Consider the following 18,860-nt stretch of genomic DNA (forward strand, 5'->3'; position numbering starts at 1 on the left):
CTGTCCTAGCAATAATGTTTTATACATACTTACATTGCCTACTGTGGCTTTGCTGATCAACAGGTGCAGTAATTACGGACTGACGTTGCCCCTCTGGCTTTGGCTGGTTCATTGTAACAGCCAGACTTGCAAGGACTATAGAGGATTGTCCACTTTATATAGTTGTGTATATTTGGCCTTTCTTCTATTAATAAAACCAATTTCTGACAGGCTGTACATGGGGACCTGTAACACTACCTTCCACAGTTTGACGTTCTTAATCACAGTTCGAAGTTCATTCTCCACCTTATTGTTTTTTTCGTCATCCTCATTCCTTAATATTAATGGATTTTATTCACTTTTTTCTTCCCCATATTTTGGCCTTTTAACTTGTACATCAAAAGACTGAGCCATTTTTGGTGGTGGCCCTTCATGTGGAACTTCAAAGGCGTAATGTCTTTATTATATCTATATGAGGTGACAGTAACTTTGAAATGTGTGGTAGTAGGTGGGCGAGTGTGAGATTAAGGAATTATTAGAAGAAGGACGAGACTGTCATGAGTGCTGTTAAACCTTATAGAAGAAGTAGAATACGTCATTGGATACATTGGAATAAACTGGATCATCTTGTGATAATGCAGAGTCAGTGTGCTCAACCATCCACGGTAAGTTGTCAATATTGCCACCTGAAAAAAGATTTCTTTTTTTTGTTAAACAAAACATACTCTGTACAAAATATTTCACAAAATGTTTAATGAAAGCATAAAACATCAGTTCATGGATTGTGAAATATAATGGAACATTCAGGGACATCCACAAACAAGAGGATCTGATTTCAACAAACTGTGGATTTATGTCTGTTCAAGGCAACTGTCTCAGATCCTGTTTGTAATGATGATAGTAGTAACATTGAATATTGTGTCAATTTTTAATTATTTTGGCTGTTCAAGTGATTTGGAAAACAAAACACATCACAGATGACGATGAAGTTTGATATTTCTGCAAGTGATTGAATTAAATAAAAAAACACTTACCTGCTCGTTAGCAATCTAACTCGATAGGAGACGGTTAGTTCATTGAGCGCCTTTGTAAATGTTCTACTGTACCTGGGGAATGATACCCGGTGAGTCCAAAGCGATGTAACAAAAACTAAACCAAAAATTAAGTTAAAACAAATACTCAGCGTAAAGTTCATGAAAAATAAGTCGGTGAATAGATCACCATTACATTATTATAAATAATACATCAATAATACGCACTCACTCAACCTCGTAGGTTCCCGTAGTTTTGGTCGATACCACTTTTGTGTGGGTGTTCTTATGACTTGAATCGGAGTGCGTTTGGTCGTATTACTATCGGTATGTATATAAATCACATGAAATATTTTTTATTGAAACTCTTTTTAAAAGCTTTCATTAAAGATAAGGAGCAAAATGCCTCAACGCCAATTTATCTTGTTCAGGCTACACCCCTATGTCATACATTGGTATAATCCAGGAGGTAGGGGAGACCTGTGAGTGAGTCAAATCAGCCCTGTGACAGCGGAGAAACTTGAGTTTTGTAACAAGTAAATACATTTCAGAGGTACGTATTATTTTAAGATTCACACTTGACCTCAGTGGCCTGCTTTGTTTGACCACAGCAGCATCTTTTGCTGAGCTGTCAGTGCAAATGTGGGGTGAATGAAAATAAGATGACCATTTGCTAGCGATAGCTGAGCCATCGTTAGCTTCCCGCTAGCTGATGCCCTAGAACTGCTGGGACTTGAGCAGGAAGAAGTAGCGTTAGCTAGCTAGAAGCTAGTTAGCCTGTTAGCTAGCCATCCTATTTTGGGATTGGCATCCCGCAAGCTAGTATCCTTAACTTAGCTGCCGCCCCGTGGCTGTTTGAAGGCTGTTTATGTGGTTGCATTGTATCTTACATTTTAAATACGGATATCGGCTTATGTGAAGGGTTTAGCCAGGGAAAGTGTGTGTGATGATGTTGCTGTGTTTTCTCTGACGTGAAATGAAGTGGTATGAATGACGAGAAACAACGCAGGGCCTCGTTTCTCTGTACTTGTAGGTGATGACTCTTCTGACATCCATATAGAAGCTGACATTATGTTATATGCAACACTTCCCCGAGATAAATTGCACAGTACTGGTATATGGTGGTTTTTCCTATGTGTTCTGTGTTGATGAACGCTTCTGTTACCTCCATAAACTTGAGCACAATCTTCATGTCATCTGTTGCTACCCACTGCAGTTGTTATGAAGTAGGTTAGATATCATGACACTAATGTCTTTTGATTTACATGTTCACTTTGCCTTATGTCCTAGCAGCTGTTATTAATGCTATTTTCAAATCCCCATGATGTTAAATTTGGGCTGGGTTACAATAAGAATAATTTTCTTGAATAGAATTATCACAGAAAATTTTATGGATATTTATTATTATGTTTTTCTGTTGAACATACTCTTTTTTAAGTTAAGTTTTTTAGTTGTTTATACATGAAGAATTTCAAAACAACTATTAATTAGTTTCTTCAAATTAATGTAAAATTATTGATATCGTTGGTATAACAATGTTTATTGGGATAACCTTTTTGGCCACATCCCTGACCGTCCTATGTTAAAATTGAGTGTACAAATTCAGAAAACAACACAGTTAGAACAGCTAACTCACTCTTGTATTTGTTTCTTTTTTTTGTCTAGATTAAGGAAAAACATAAAATGTCCTTAAAGCCACGGGTGGTGGATTTCGATGAGACATGGAACAAGCTACTGACGACAATCAAGGCTGTTGTGATGCTAGACTATGTGGAGAGAGCCACTTGGAATGATCGCTTCTCGTATCCTGTCTTAATGTGCTACTTTTTTATAGTACAACTTTTGCAAAGTTTCACTTCATGGGTGTGGACAGGTAGTTTCCTGCTTGCATTAAATTTAATATAGTACAGTATATTTGACTGTAAATACTAATTGAGATTTTTCTGGTTTTATTTGGGTATATAATTTACCAATACATTTTTTTCTAAATAGTTTCAATGCAGATAAGTCATTCACAAATGTCTATAATCCAGTATTACATGCATGTCACACCTTTATTAACTATGTGCATCTCTACATGTGATCATATCCTGTTCAGCCTTAATATTTAACCTGAACTTTGACAACAGTGACATTTATGCCTTGTGCGTTGCGTACCCAGAGCCTTTGGGTGAAAGATTGTACACAGAGACCAAGGTGTTTCTTGAAAATCATGTTCGCCAGTTGTATAAGGTAAGCAATCACAAAAGGTAACCAGAGGCTTGCTTTTTTTCTTTTCATCATTATGCAATGTTTTTCTAATTCCTGTGTTTTTTGTGTTTATTTTAGAAAGTCCTGGATTCAGAGGAGCAGGTTTTAGTGATGTACCACAGATACTGGGACGAGTACAGCAAAGGAGCTGACTATATGGACTGCTTGTACAGGTAACCTTCATGCCTCTGTGTTAAAATATCTAAAAATCTTATTCACTTTATTGAGTAATGTACTGTAATGGAAAAATAACATTTATTCTAATACTGCTTTGTTTACCCATTCTCATGATTCTGACTTACTTTCTGTTTGATACTTGGACTTCTCTGGGCCCCACTGATTTACTCCCGGTTTGGGACCTTGACTTTTCAAGGCCCCGTATCTCTGCCTCCCTAGACTGCCTCCCTATAAAACAATGTGTTCTGTGTGCTCTGTTTACGTAGTACCTGCTCTTCGTTACGATAAGCTGATGTAGTATATATAATGTCAGTAAAAGTAGTGTGAAATACAGCAAGTTGGCTGTTGTTGTATTTAAGTGAAAAAAGACAAAATCGCAATACTTAATTTGGGTTATGAAGTGATGCACAAAAGGTGGCTCTTTTTAATTTGGTGTACCATAATATATATATCAGAGGTCACCCACCTTTTTAGAATTAAGAGCTTCCCGAAGGGTACAGAATATATATGGTGGGCTTCCATTTAATGTGTCATTGCGGAATAATTTTAAAGTCCTTATTTTAGTATTACATTTTATTTGTTTGTCCATGAATTTGCATAATTATTAGGACACTGGCTTGATGTGAAAGTCTGTCACAGTTAGGTCATTGTGAATATTTTCAGTGATTAATCACAATAGGTGTACTTATTTCGTCACAACCGGTAGTATTCCAGCATCCAGCTTTTGTTAACTTGGAAGTATTTCCTTTAAAGCCTATTATGAAGTGTCACCAGGTGTGTGGTTTGTTCTGATTTATTTTAAATCAATACGCCCTTGGGCTGTTTTATGTTTGCATGAGCAAAATGAGCAAAATGTAAGGCTCTTAGCTTTAGTGGTGACAGAGTGATGTTTAGTCCTTAACATAGAAGAGTGTTGCTTATCATCTTTGCATGTGTAGGTTTGCATTCAGTGTAACTTATAGAACAGGGTCCCAGACTGTACTTTCTGCATTGGTTGCACTGGTGTACCGGCACACAATTTTTATGTCTAAACGCAAATATTGGTGCAGTGCCACAATTTGAAGGGTTGCCTTTTTGTCATTTCCCATTTACATTTATACTTGTGAAAATAATTGTTAACAAGAATAAGGTGTCGGTAAATGTTTGTCTTCATTAGAAGCACAAACATAGTGTGCGTGTGTGTGTGTGTACACACACACACACGCACTAAGTGGTGACATTGCTTCACTGGTTAGAGCAACATGTAAACAGGTCTATTTATAGTGGATATATGGTGAATCTAGGTAAAAATGCCATGAACATCATTCTGTGTGATTTAGACATTCTTTGTGATTCTTTTTGATTCAGACAAATCAACTCTTAGTCTATGTGTGAGGGAGAGAGCTGCAGGGAGATGAATGAACGGAACGATAAATTGTGTTTTCAATATACGGGAAACTCTGGAAATGTTAGGTGCACTGGTGTGATCAAATGAAAAGAATTTGTCTGAAATTTTGTGTGGACTCAAACATGAATGCTGAATGTCTTCAATCACAACCCTCCTGTCTATTTTGCAAGCTTTGTGGTGTTCAACATTAGTTGCTCTTCATATTATGGCCATCATCATGATCAGAAATGGCTGTGGCACTGACATTGCAGTGACAACCAATCAGAATGGGAGTGTCGGTCTGTTTCACTGACCTGCTTGTCACTTCCTTTTAAAAAAAGTTTCAAGCACACCACAGAGTGTAACATGAATCACTGTAACTGTAAAATGACTCTTCCTCATTCTAATACTGACTGTTGTTTTGTTTGTCTGCTGTTTGGCACTGGGCTGGTTGTACACAGTGCGTTCATCAGAATGTCATGCTGTAAACTATATTGGCTAGAGTTCCTACTAATAGAGATAGTTATGTAATATTCTGTGTTAAAATATCTAAAAATGTTATACATTTTATTGAGTAATGTACTGTAATGGAAAAATAACATTTATTCTAATACTGCTTCATTTACCCATTCTCATGAACCTGACTTACTTTCTGTTTGATACTTGGACTTCTCTGGGCCCCACTGATTTACTCCCGGTTTGGGACCTTGACTTTTCAAGGCCCCGTATCTCTGCCTCCCTAGACTGCCTCCCTATAAAACAATGTGTTCTGTGTGCTCTGTTTACGTAGTACCTGCTCTTCATTACGATAAGCAATGCTATATACACTATGTAACTTTCTTGGTGCCTCAGAGCCTTCTTGATCTGCCTCTATGGTGCTGTTCATTCTGACTCTCTCTTTCTCTTTGCAAAGAAGAAACAACGCTTCAACAATTAATTTCACATTCAAGCAATTTTTCCCCATCAGACCTCAAAATACACATTTTTCCACAACATGTACTTACAGTACATTAGCCACAATGTTTCCAACACTCTTTAAATCCTCCAAAGTCTGTAATTCTATTCAAGCTAATGGACCATTTAATTTTGGTTACATTTAATGATGCCATTTGCTTTACCCATCTCGGCTATAACTTCCATTAGCTCTCCGTAAATGCACTGCACAGCCAAACAATTCCCATGATCTGATGCTGCTTCCCGACATCATCAAACTAGGTCTTTTGTCATTATTTAGTTTTGTTTTGAGTCACAGTGTCTGAACAAAAGTGAAACAGTAAATATTTACTCGAGTTGCTTGAAAAACAGTTGCGATTTTAACCATTTCCCTATTCTTGTTTAGATATCTCAACACGCAGTTCATCAAAAAGAACAAACTAACAGAAGCAGACCTACAGTACGGCTACGGGGGAGTGGACATGAATGAGCCGCTCATGGAGATTGGAGAGGTACTTGACTTGAGTGACTCACACTAGTATCAACTCTCATACACATTCACTTCCACAAACGCACAGCATGATCCAGAGATTAGTGGTGTTTAGCTTTTTGGATACAGAACTGAGCTCATGATTTTAATTGTGTGCATTATTATAACATGGTGTTGTTTGATATGTTTTTGCAGCTGGCACTTGATATGTGGAGGAAGTTAATGATTGAGCCCATGCAGGCTGTCCTGATCCGGATGTTGCTGTATGAAATCAAAAAGTATGTTTCTCACTCAGTCTAAGCCACAAGAGTTATTTTCCAAAATCCACTTATCCTTTTCTGAAATGGTCTACTTTTCTGTCTGCATTTGTAGAAATAAGTGACTCATTCAGCCCAGTTATGTGAACGTATTTTATTATAATGAAATGCAATGCTTTAACCTGTACTTAAACTATTGTTCCAAACCAACTAAAGATGTAGTATGCAGCAACTGTGTAAAAGATTCATGCTTAACAGCAGCCTTCTCATGTCCGACAGTGATCGCTGTGGTGAGAACCCCAACCAGAAGGTCATCCATGGGGTCATCAACTCCTTTGTTCATGTTGAACAGTACAAGAAGAAGTTTCCACTAAAGGTGAGATCTAGTGACCCCATTCCCTGTTTGACTGCTTTTTGTTGACAGTGGTTTTTGTGGAGCCATCTTAAAGCTGCAGTGAGTTTTGGTGATTTTTGTTGTGGTGGTGGTGGTGGTGTTATTACTCTGCCTCTGTTTGATCTTTATAAAAAGAAACAATTGAACTTTATTTAGTATAATCCATCTTTCATCTTGAAGTGGGTTCTTTCAAGCAATACTGTCAGACCTGACTGGAGGAGCGTTTGTGTGTATACACCAGCAGTGCAGGGCTGGACGGGGACGAGACGCATTTAGCCCATCAAACTGCTAAATGACAGTTAGTTTGTTTTTGAGCAGTAGAATTCACTTCTGAACATTTTCTGGGCTTCTTTGTGTTTTCTCTTTGTCAGGTCAGTGTTGCTGTTGCCTCCGTCTGTCTTATGTAAATCAATTCGTATGAAGTACTGTATGTCCATGACAGGAATGTCACTGGACAACACAAGAACTAACTCATATGAATTTGGCTTGAATTTAATAAATGCTTGCATGTATTTATAAGTTACACACTACAGCGTTAATACACTGGCAACAAGATTTACTGTATAGTAAACATTCACAGTCTGTATATTATCCATACATACCAAATCCTGTGTGTTCTTCATTGTCTTTTTGACAGTTTTATCAGGAAATCTTCGAAGGGCCATTCCTGATAAAAACAGGGGAGTACTACAAACAGGAGGCCTCCAATCTACTGCAAGAATCCAACTGCTCTCAGTATATGGAGAAGGTAGGATCAATGATACACGGTTACGCATATCATATGAAAATAACAATGTGTGGTCAAAGTGCCATGTAAATCTGCTTGTTTTTAGGGTTAGGTAGATAAGGTCTTGCTGTCATGTGTGTGATTGGACTTTATGACTAACTGTGTGTGTTAGTGTGTGAGTGTGTTTGTATCTTGGCGTCAAACAAAGAAGTGTATATCACTCACACGTCAATGTGGGGCTGTAGGGGTTTTAATTTGAGCATAAGCTTTATTATTAATGTGCTGACCTTACAGACCTCTGGTCAACACTCTCGTGCCTGACCGCTTGCGAGTCCAGGTGTAAATACAGCTGAGGACGGATTGTTATCCGATCTGCCAAACCACTTTGGGAGGTGGTCGGAAACTCACTGTGACAACATTTAACAGACATTTAAATATGATGCATCTACGAAGCCTCTCCAGTACGTCTACACTCCACCTACAGCAACTACTTAAGCAGAAATACTTTGGTGGCTCCGAGGACAGCTATCATTAAAGTGCCTGTTTTCCACGTGTCCAAGACGACTTCTTCCCCTGCTTCGAAAAGCTTAGGACTCCATACAATAGCGCAACTTCATGTGTTGTTGTTGTTGATATGGCAGTGAGTACAGGCACTGTAGTCTGCTGCTGGAAATCTTTGCAGAAGCAGACGGGGTTGACCGTGATCAGGTAGTGATCAGATCTTGATGTGGACACCATGTTAATACGTTTGGTGCATTTAGTGAAGTGCTATCCTGGCATTCTAATGCCAGGTGTAAATGGGGCCTCTGGTGCATCCTTTCTGGATAAACTGTGTTTGTGTTTTGTTGTTACATGTTTTTCCTCATCATTTCTTGCAGTGACTTTGTTTAAATGAATGCTTAACATTTTCTATTTGAAATTGAACTAGATGATAAGAGTTGTAATCATTTTTGACTTGGGCGTCTTACCGTTAGGTCTGTTTCATTCTTCAGGTTTTAGGGCGATTGAAAGATGAAGAAGTGCGATGTCGGAAGTACCTGCACCCCAGCTCCTACGCCAAAGTCATCCATGAATGCCAGCAGAGGATGGTGGCAGATCATCTGCAGTTCCTGCACGGGGAGTGCCAGAGCATTATTCGACAGGAGAAGAGAGACGGTCTGCCTCCCACTGCCCTTTTCCTTTATTGTTTTTATTCAAATATCTGTTTTTGCATGAATGGAATTTTCTATTCTCAATCTCATTGTGCAAAAATCCCAGTGCGAAAACTGTAATGTAACCACGTGGCCTGCTATTGTTGTTTTGTCCAGACATGGCCAACATGTACACCCTGCTGCGGGCCGTGTCAAACGGACTGCCTCACATGATCCAGGAGCTGCAGGTTCATATCCACAATGAGGGCATCCGAGGCACCAGTAACCTTTCTTTGGAAAACGTACGTACCGCAGCAGTGTGTGTCTGCATGCAAGCCCAAACATGTGCATTTCCTTAATCTTGAAATATCTTGTTGTGGTGGTTGTTTCTGTTCACTGCTTCAACTTAGAAGTGATTTGATGTAATTGTGTAACCATTTTGTTTCTGTTTTTCTCTACTCCAGATGCCAACCCTTTTTGTGGAGTCTGTGCTGGAGGTTCACAGTAAATTTGTTCAGCTCATTAACACAGTTTTAAATGGAGATCAGCACTTCATGAGTGCACTTGATAAGGTATTCAAGTCCAGACTCAATGAACAACATACTCATAACACTAGATGTTAATAGTGAGGTTGTTTTTGTTAAGCTCTCTTTTTCAGTGTGTAATTGCTTAATTGTCATCCTGAGTGTTTACAAAGTATAAATATGTTCCCATGTTAATGGTTTTGTCTTTGTCTGGAAATATTGTATGTGCGTTTATTTGATTTCTCTGATTCTCAAGGCTTTGACATCTGTGGTGAACTTTAGAGAGCCCAAGTCCATCTGTAAAACCCCTGAACTCGTGAGTACATACATACATACACATGCATACACACACACGCTTTAACACACAGTGCCTTGACCTGGTCATGTCCCTCCTGGTGTCTCTCTCCAGCTGGCAAAATACTGTGACAATCTTCTGAAGAAATCTGCAAAGGGAATGACAGAGAACGAGGTGGAGGACAAACTGACCAGTTTCATCACAGTGTTCAAGTACATAGACGACAAGGACATCTTTCAAAAGGTAACAAGAAGGCTTCTGTTTTAAAATGTCAAAAACAAAACAGCAACATTAATATCTAAAGAGAAAAAGTTTGGAGCTAAGAATAGTTCCAGAAGTGTTAGTAGCATTGTCGTTTTCAGTCCCTAGTTTTAGAAGAAGATTTCACCATCACTGCATAAATCACTTTGTTGTTCTCCCCACAGTTTTATGCCAGAATGCTAGCGAAGCGGTTAATACATGGTTTATCATTGTCAATGGACTCAGAAGAAGCCATGATCAACAAACTTAAGGTAAATCCAAACTACTATACTAACTACTACTATATAAGTCTAAAATAAGACATGTGATGGGTTTGATTGTGCATTCACCCTGAAACAGAAGTTACATCCATACTACTATGTTTTTAATTTTGAACAAAAACAAAAAGTGTTCCGTCTGACCACATGGAACACACTCATACAATTCCCCATCCTTCTCACTCTGTCCCTCCTGTTCCCCTTGCCCTTGTATTCTCCTCCACGTTCCTGCCCATCGTTCCTAATCCCGCAGCAAGCGTGCGGCTACGAGTTCACGAGCAAACTCCACAGAATGTACACAGACATGAGTGTAAGTGCAGACCTCAACAACAAGTTCAACAATTTCATCAAGACGCAGGAGACGGTGGTGGACCTTGGCATAAGCTTCCAGATCTACGTATTACAGGTAACTGTCCGGGCGTAAGGATGGAGAAACTGTCGCCTGCACCAGCAGACAGAAAGATACAGACATCCAAAAAAACACACACACACACACATCAGTCAGTCTATAATCTCGGTTTATTTTAAGGCTGCGTTTTCACACTGTAGTGGCTCAGATCTGATTTTTTTTTCCATTGATGTGACTTTTCTCTTTGTTCATATCATCTACTGTATATATTTGATATAATGTAACATGAGTGAGCAGTTGCAACAAAAACGAGTCGGAAAAAGACATTTATAGGTATAAATGTGAACAGTTGCATCTGATCTGCATTGAATCATATGTTACACCATGGCTGCTAATATGAATATAGTCTTGGGCTCCTGGAACTACAGAAAGATAAATGAGGTTTAAAAATACACAGATATCTGTTGTTTTCTACTTATGTGGCAGAGAAAAGATGAATGAATTAAAAAATGTCAAGCATGTCACTGTTTTCAACCTGGTTTCATCAGACATTTTTAAATCCACCTGTCACAGCGTGGTATTATACTGCACATTTGTTCATTACAAATGTGTAATGATGTATATATATAACGATGTTTACAGGCTGGAGCCTGGCCACTTACACATGTCCCCTCCTCCACGTTTGCCATTCCACAAGAACTAGAAAAGAGTGTGCAGATGGTGAGTGATCTCTCGTGACCGTGGCAGAGGTTCACGTTGATTAAAGGGTGACATTGTAACGTGTATCCCCTTCTCTTGCAGTTTGAGTTGTTCTATAATCAGCACTTCAGTGGGAGGAAATTGACCTGGCTGCACTATCTCTGCACGGGTAAAACACACGTACACAGACATACATACTGCTAATGCCTTTTAGCTCTGGATGCTTGTGATATTTATTGTGACATTTATTGGTAAAATAACATAAGAGATCATGACTGAGTGCTTAGCATATTATTGACTGTTGTCAATAATTTAAATATTTATTTGATTTGAATGGGAACATCAACTGTTAAGGGATGGTGTGATCGTTCACTGCCTTCTTAATCAACACAGTAAAGTTTGCAGTGTGAAAGTGACACTGAAAGTGTCATTTTAACAACAATTCAGATTAGGACAAGATACAAATGCCGATCTGATCATGACTTTGGTGCTATTACGTGTCTGACTAATTTCCATTGTGTTACTTCTGTATTTCCATTCCAAAAAACAATAAAGAAAGGAAGGGAAGTGAATCTTCTGCTTCTGGAGAATTAGAGAACACTGTGCATGTTAAACACACAGTTTTGCACGGCTATTATTCTGAGAACACTGAATTGACATTTTGACAACCTAAACAAAGTGTTATTCCAAATCCTAATCATATCATCCTTATCAGTTAATGGCTAACCCTAACCCACAATAAAAGTTTCAGCCCTAAACTTAACTAGTTCTTCCAAACCTCATTAGGACCAAGTTATGGTCCCCAAAGAGGACTGCTGGTCCTGACAAGGTCAGTGTTTATGCTAGAAAATGTTTCTAGAGGTAACAAATTTATAGACACGAGTAAAATTAGTTGTGTAAGATTTGATCTTTTCTGTTTTATTTATAGTTCAGACAAATCTCAAATGTTGAGCTCTAGAAGTACATTTTAATCTACAGAAATGCTTCTCTTTTGTTTGTCATCATTCATCCGTTTGTCTTTGCCGCCGCCAGGTGAGGTGAAAATGAACTACCTGTCCAAGCCGTATGTGGCCATGGTGACCACCTACCAGATGGCTGTGCTGCTGGCCTTCAACAACAGCCAAACGGTGACACACAAGGAGCTGCAGGACGGCACACAGATGAACGAGAAGGAGCTACAGAAGACCATCAAGTCCCTGCTGGACGTCAAAATGCTCAACCATGACTCTCAAAAGGTCTGTCCTTGTCAAAATTAAACAGTACTACGTGTGCGACAGATTTACTTTGAAACAAATACAGAAGAAGTGCTATTAATGGTAAAATTATCAGTGTTTGTATGATGGCAACCATCCTGGAATCCTAAATCTGGGTATATGAGGTTTCTCTCGATTTTCCAAGTGGGAAATCCGAGTTCCAACTACAAATGGAACACAAGCTCTCTTGACATGGTGTTTTTGTCATCGGTATTTTGGATATTTATGGGGAGGTTTACTGTGATTTACTAATGGCATGTGTCATTTTTAAAACATACACTCAAATTGAGTAAATAATAATAAGTAAATGAGCAAAATAGTTTATTTTATTCTTATTTAAAAAAGAAAACATTAATTAGTTCACTGTCTCGACCCTAATATAAACACGTGGTCTCTCCCCCTCTGCAAACAGGAGGAGATTGAAGCAGAGTCCACGTTTTCACTAAATATGAGTTTCACCAGTAAAAGGACAAAGTTCAAGATCACAACATCAATGCAGAAAGACACACCACAGGTGAGACAAACAGATATCAGTCCACTTCTCAGTCCTTTCTCTGACTTTGTTGCCCTGTTGTTTGACGGCTGCACTTGTCACACGTCTTCCTGACATTTAGGAAATGGAGCAGACGCGGAGTGCCGTGGACGAGGACCGCAAAATGTATTTACAAGCTGCTATAGTGAGAATCATGAAGGCTCGCAAGGTGCTCCGACACAACGCTCTCATCCAGGAGGTGAGTGGCAATAATCTGTAGTTTCTCTCTTTAATTTTTTTGGTGGAGGCGAGCAGGGGAATAGCACGTACTGAATGTACATTTCACTCAAAAAGTCCAGTGAAAGGGATTTACAGGAAATATGAGAAGTTTGTAATGGAAAGTAAAAACGGTTGGACCTTTGGGAAAACAAATGTTCACTTTCAATAGAGGTATAAAGTAACCGGCGATCAGAAAGTGTCGGTAGAGGACAATTGGTAGACGGAGGAAATCCAGTAGTGTTTGTGTGAGAGGTGAATTATCTGGTGATGAACTAATAATACTGCTGTGACAAGGGGGTGGAGCTATGATGAATGATGTTCTCTACCCCTGAGACCATGTTCTAGCAGGTTTACAGTGGTGTAATTATGACCTCCAGGTCAGCGACACACACTTAACTCTCTATAATTGTGAGGACATTTAGAGACATGATCCATTCCCTCACCTCTTTACACTAAACTTAACCAAAATCTAACCCCAAAACTAAGTCTGGACAAGTGGCAACCGGTTGTGACATCACCCATGAGGATCCAAACTCCAAATATTCACATCTAAGAAGCTAAAAAAAATCAGGGAGCTGATATTTGGCCATGAATTTAGTTGATTAATTATTGATTAATCAATTAGTTGTTTTAGACAGTACACAAATAAGTGGTTATATGTTTGTTCTAATTCAAGAAAGTTTCCCAAGTATGTATAGATTCTGACACATTTAGCACTTCCATAGTATGTTAAAATTAGTACTGCTGTGCTTTACCTTAGCCGTAGCTGTTAACATGGCTGTAGCTTGGTTCTAGATTATTTCTATTACAAACCCAGGTGGGCTGCATTTTCAAACTGAGAAATTTAGTATTTTCTGCAGCCAGTGAGCAGCAGGTGATGACACATTTAAAACCAGCACAAAATATGTAAGGCACATCACAACGTGCATGAAAAATAATGAAAGAACTATACCTCAATAGAATCTGGGGTACTAGCGATAATGTTTCCCACTTTGAAGTAAAAACTGTCCTTCCTATTGTTTCTCTTTTAACATTTTAATATAACGTTTGTCATATTTGACCCAGGTGTAACTCAAGTGCATTAAATCAAAAAGGTGCAAAATATTAGCAACAGCATGTGTTTTCTGTATTTGTCAAATCACCCACGAACAGTGCATTTACCGAAATACAAAGGAAATTTGTCAGTTCTACTGTAGGAATTAATGTAGGAATGAAAAATGGTTTTGTCAATTAAGCCTAACTGTTGTGCGTTGTTTCTCACTCGTCCCAATGTGCAGGTCATCAATCAATCCAAAGCCAGATTCAACCCCAGTATCAGCATGATCAAGAAGTGCATCGAGGTGCTCATCGACAAGCAGTACATCGAGCGAAGCCAGACATCGGCGGACGAGTACAGCTACGTCGCATAGACAGAGGAGTCGAGCCATTGGCTTCCTCCACACAAACACTCACCTGTGTGTGACTGACCCGGCAGATCCAGGTTGAAATCATGAAACGAAAAACCCAAACAAAACAGGTTCATTCATTCATTCATTTAAGTTTTGGACTGTCTCTGTCTGCTGTGATGCCGCACGGTGACCAAAGCAGGACTGGTGCCTCCATCTTTGAAAACAACAGCCACCATGTTTCGTCAGACAGCCAACTGACGCCACCGCCCATAAGACCCAACCCCCCCCCAACCCCCGCATCACCCACCCCTCTGATTTTAAGCTGTTTACAACATCACCAGTGCCACGCACCTGTGCGTCAAACAACAACAACAAAAAAGAAAATGCCTATGGCAGTTTAAGAGGAAAGCAGCGATAAACATGTGAGTTGACTGAAAAATATTAGGAAAAAAGAAAAGCAGGGAAAGAGACGTGACACCAGTGACACGTCGGTGGCTTCACATTAAAAACTAACTTGCTTTCTTTTCTCACATTTGCAGTTGTGTGTTTATTTTCCTTTCTTTGTTAAGTGTATTGAATTTAGGAAGAAAAAAAAATGTAATTAAAACTGGTATACTGACTATCGTATCTACTTTCAAATGTAAAGAATGATGAGGTGTGACAAACATGATTGTGTGCTTGTCAAATAAATAAAATAAAGTCACTGAAGGGTTTTATGTAAACATGAGCGGAATTCATATTTGTTTTTGATTGATTTTGTATTTGCGTACACAAAGTTGTTGAGTTCTTTGGTGACGTGCCAAATTTCCCTCAGCGTCCTCCTCAGGTAGTACAGCCACTGTTGTGCAATCTTGACCAGCCGGGTGGTGTTGTGTGTGTTCATATATGTATATAAAGGCATGCGGTAGAATTCATTAACAGAAATGTGTATATTTCTTTTTCATAAGAGGGACGTCTTTGTGTTAAACTCTGGACTTGACCTTCTGTATGACTTTTCATTTTGAGTTATTATTCTGTCTTTGATTTTGATGTTTTTTTTCCACTTGCCTTGTTCATTTTTCCATTTATCAGCCTTGGTTGACTATTTGTTACTCTGTCCTTGTGTGTCTTGCCGCGTAGTTGCCGCCTTGGGCATGGTCGTCTCCGCACAGTTGTGATTCACTTGTCTTTTTAGATTCAACATAAGTGGGTTAGGCCTTGTCCACATGAATGTGTTGGTGTAGTGATTTGCACCCTTTGCAGAAAGACCTGGGTCCGCGGCCTGGTTGGAACAAGGGTATTTCTGCATGGAGTTTGCATGTTCTCCCCCTGTATGTGTGGGTTTTCTGTGGGATTAGGTAAATTGGACACTCTAAATTAACTGTAGGTGTGAGAGTGAAGGCCCTGTGATGGACTGGCAAACTGTCCAGGGTGTACCCCACCTGTGTCGCCCTGTGTTTACATGTGTCGTTTCCTCTCCCTTGCTTCCTCTAACAACGGTTTTCTCTGCTTCTTTTTCACCAGCTCTGTCAAAGAATTAGCACTCACTACCTCGATCTTATGGCTGGTACCTTTTTATGTGTGTGTAGATTGCAATTGGTGAGACCTCCTGATCCTGAGGACTCCAGGTTGATGGCCTCTGATCTTTTCAGAGCTGGTAGGGGGAGTGCATACAGCCCCCCAATATCCAATTTTTTGCAAACATGCCATGGTTTCAGGAAATGTCTTCATATGCACAAAAAAACCAAAACAACTCTAAAAAGTAGTATGAGATCCTTTATTAGTCGCACAATGAGGAAATGACAGTATTACAGCAGCAAAGACAGTCATGCATTTTTACATATGAATCTCGACAATTATTCAAAAGACAATAGAATATACAGTAAAGATATTAAGTAACCTTAATATACTGTATACAGCAGGAGCTTCAGATTAATAGGGTAAACACTGTCAGGGATTGCCCATGTGAATGTAAATGACAGTGGTTATAATGCACATGGAATGACACGTGTGGTCTACTGAGAGTCGTGCTTGTTACATTTGTAACAGCAGGACATTTCAGTCTTGTCACTGAGGGAGCTGCCCAGTCCTGTGATGCTGCCCTGGAGACAGTGGGACAGGTTGTCCCATCATTGTCGAGATGGGACTGCCCCTGCAGGCCACTCCAAAAAACACGCTTGATACCACTACAGTCGTTGATGGTCTTTAGGAGTGCAGGGGATGCACCTTAAGACCTTCTACGACTGTGGTGGCATCAACCATCTTTTTTGGAGTGGTTTGACGTCTGCTCTTTGTAGAGAGCAGTCCAGGCTCTTCATCAGGTGGAATGTAAGGGTTCTTTCATACCTAGCTTGTTATTTCAGAAACTGGGGACATTTCCCCCTCTAGTTTGCGTCTAATGGGCTTGTGTGAACACAACAATTGCACTCTGTTCCGGCACAAATCAAACAGGCCGACCCAGCTGGAGAGGGTGGTCTCAGCTGGGTTGCGATTGCAGTGTGTGTACATAACACATGAACCAAGCCATATAACCACACAGCTTACATGACGCATCTTTGGAATACCAACTGTCCGGTGAATAGGTCATTACATGCCTCCCGATGCAGCAGCAGATATACTGTATGGCATTGTTCTTCTCCGTTCTTGCCTTTCATATTCCTGCTCCTCATGTTTCCTGAGGTGTTTTTGTATTTTCTGCTCATGTCTCACTTTTCCCTCACATGCTGCTTTGAATTGAAATTTCTTCTATGAAAGACTTGTGTTTGTCACTTTATTCCAAGGGTTGTGGGTCCTCATTTTTGTTGAGCAGCCTACTCAGTCACAGCAGCTGTCACCGGGAGGGGCCCTCCTGGCTGTCCCTCGTCCTTGAAGGGCATGGGATCCTTCCTCCTGATCCTCCTCCTCTTTTTGCCATAATTGTCTCTGGTGGACCACTCGGGGAACTGCTGCTCATGGAGACGCCTCAGGTCGCCAGCCTCCCTGAAGTATCTGTCTTTTTCCAACACCGACATTGACCTCCACCGCAGTCCGAGCTCGGTGTTGATGTCCGCATTGTTCGTCATTTTCAGTCCAGCAACAACGTTTGGCCTTTGCTCCTTCAGGAAGAGCAGGAAGGCATTTGGTGGCTTCTTAACGTAAGGCTGCTCGTCGTCCTGCTGCCTGACATGTTTTTTGGGGGAGTGTTTCGGTGGAGGAGCAGCAGCAGAGTGGAAGTTGGGGAAGGCTACTGGTGGAAGGCCATACACCATCTCTCCATTAAGTGTTCCCACTGGAACCATCGTCTCCATTTGGTTGTCAGTCGACGTTGGCACGTACAGGTGGTCAACCTGTGGCTTTGGTGGGACAGTGGGAGGAGGTGCAGGCTGGGGGTAACTCCATGGTTCAGGTTGGACAGTGGGAGGAAAAAGTGAAGGTAGAGGGTGAGGTACAAACCATGAGTAAGTAGTGGGTGCAGGTAGTAGAGGTTGGAGATAATACAGTTGCTCAGCCGGTGCAGGTTGAGAGTCAGGAGTGTTTATCAGCAACACCTGGAGACAGTCGCCCTCTGCACTCTTTATGGGGTTATTGTTGGACTCAGCCATGAGTTCTATTGTCATGAAGAACTAATTGTTTTTAGTTTGCTTCCTTTTTCTTTGCTTCTTCTCGTTTGCCCTTCAAGGCTATCTATTCTGTGTTCTCCTCTTTCCTTCCTTTAGTTCTAGTTCAAAGTCATTGTTTTCCTTCCTCTCTCTTCTTCTCCTTTATAGAACATGTCCTTTATGACTCACATAGCAAAGTGATTCTTTCATCTTGTGTTCAAAAATGGCAGGAACATTATTGATAAGGCTGCAAATAAGTTAATTTTGTATTTTCTTAATTAATTGATCAGTTGTTTGGTTCATAAATTGTGGCAACCAGAAAATAAACCAGGAAAGCTATTTTTTTTTATTGAGTATGAGAAGTTAGCACGTTGCTCTAACTGACATTTTCTCATCTTAGCAAAAGAAAAGCCAACTTCAAAGAAAATGTAAATAAAGCCAAACACATTATTGCATCATTATATCACACTGGCGTGTAGCAATAAATTGGTGTAACAGTTATAATCAATGACAGAGATGTTTTAATTACATGCATTTTATGATATTATTATTATTATTATTCTCATGAGTATTGATAATACTAATAACAAATTCATCATCCTCCCACTTCTGTAGTGGTATATGCAGTCTGCACATCCAGTTTCAGTCCACCTGGTGGTGCGTTCTTGTTTTGGGCAAGAGACAACAAAGATGGTAACCATGGAAACTGCTTGAGTTGCATGATGAAGTCTGCTGGTAGTGCCAGTGAGACGGACGTATTGGTCAGCCACCAGGGTGTGACTCCAGTGGCTG

The 18,860-nt window shown here is 40.0% G+C and overlaps 1 protein-coding gene across 1 annotated transcript; it reads left to right on the forward strand.

The window, feature by feature from the left end:
- Nucleotides 1-1,476: 1,476 nt before the first annotated feature.
- cul2 (cullin 2) lies at nucleotides 1,477-15,233 on the forward strand. The gene is made up of 21 exons (XM_044042130.1): nucleotides 1,477-1,563; nucleotides 2,676-2,812; nucleotides 3,140-3,242; nucleotides 3,339-3,433; nucleotides 6,143-6,248; nucleotides 6,422-6,504; nucleotides 6,763-6,859; nucleotides 7,515-7,625; nucleotides 8,597-8,759; nucleotides 8,912-9,036; nucleotides 9,199-9,306; nucleotides 9,515-9,574; nucleotides 9,668-9,796; nucleotides 9,979-10,065; nucleotides 10,325-10,477; nucleotides 11,063-11,140; nucleotides 11,222-11,288; nucleotides 12,152-12,354; nucleotides 12,785-12,886; nucleotides 12,987-13,103; nucleotides 14,401-15,233. The coding sequence occupies exons 2-21, from the start codon at nucleotides 2,694-2,696 to the stop codon at nucleotides 14,530-14,532; spliced, it is 2,238 nt and encodes a 745-aa protein (XP_043898065.1). The 5' UTR covers nucleotides 1,477-1,563; nucleotides 2,676-2,693; the 3' UTR covers nucleotides 14,533-15,233.
- Nucleotides 15,234-18,860: the final 3,627 nt, after the last annotated feature.

The sequence above is a fragment of the Solea senegalensis genome, linkage group LG1, assembly GCF_019176455.1.
Source record: "Solea senegalensis isolate Sse05_10M linkage group LG1, IFAPA_SoseM_1, whole genome shotgun sequence".
NCBI lineage: Eukaryota > Metazoa > Chordata > Actinopteri > Pleuronectiformes > Soleidae > Solea > Solea senegalensis.

Bases quoted from the DNA above. Each gene is read 5' to 3' on its own strand.
- cul2 (XM_044042130.1), top strand. From the start codon at position 2,694: ATGTCCTTAAAGCCACGGGTGGTGGATTTCGATGAGACATGGAACAAG. The intron at 2,813-3,139 runs GTATCCTGTCTT...CTTTGACAACAG, and splicing joins ACTTGGAATGATCGCTTCTC to TGACATTTATGCCTTGTGCG. The intron at 8,760-8,911 runs GTCTGCCTCCCA...TGTTTTGTCCAG, and splicing joins TCGACAGGAGAAGAGAGACG to ACATGGCCAACATGTACACC.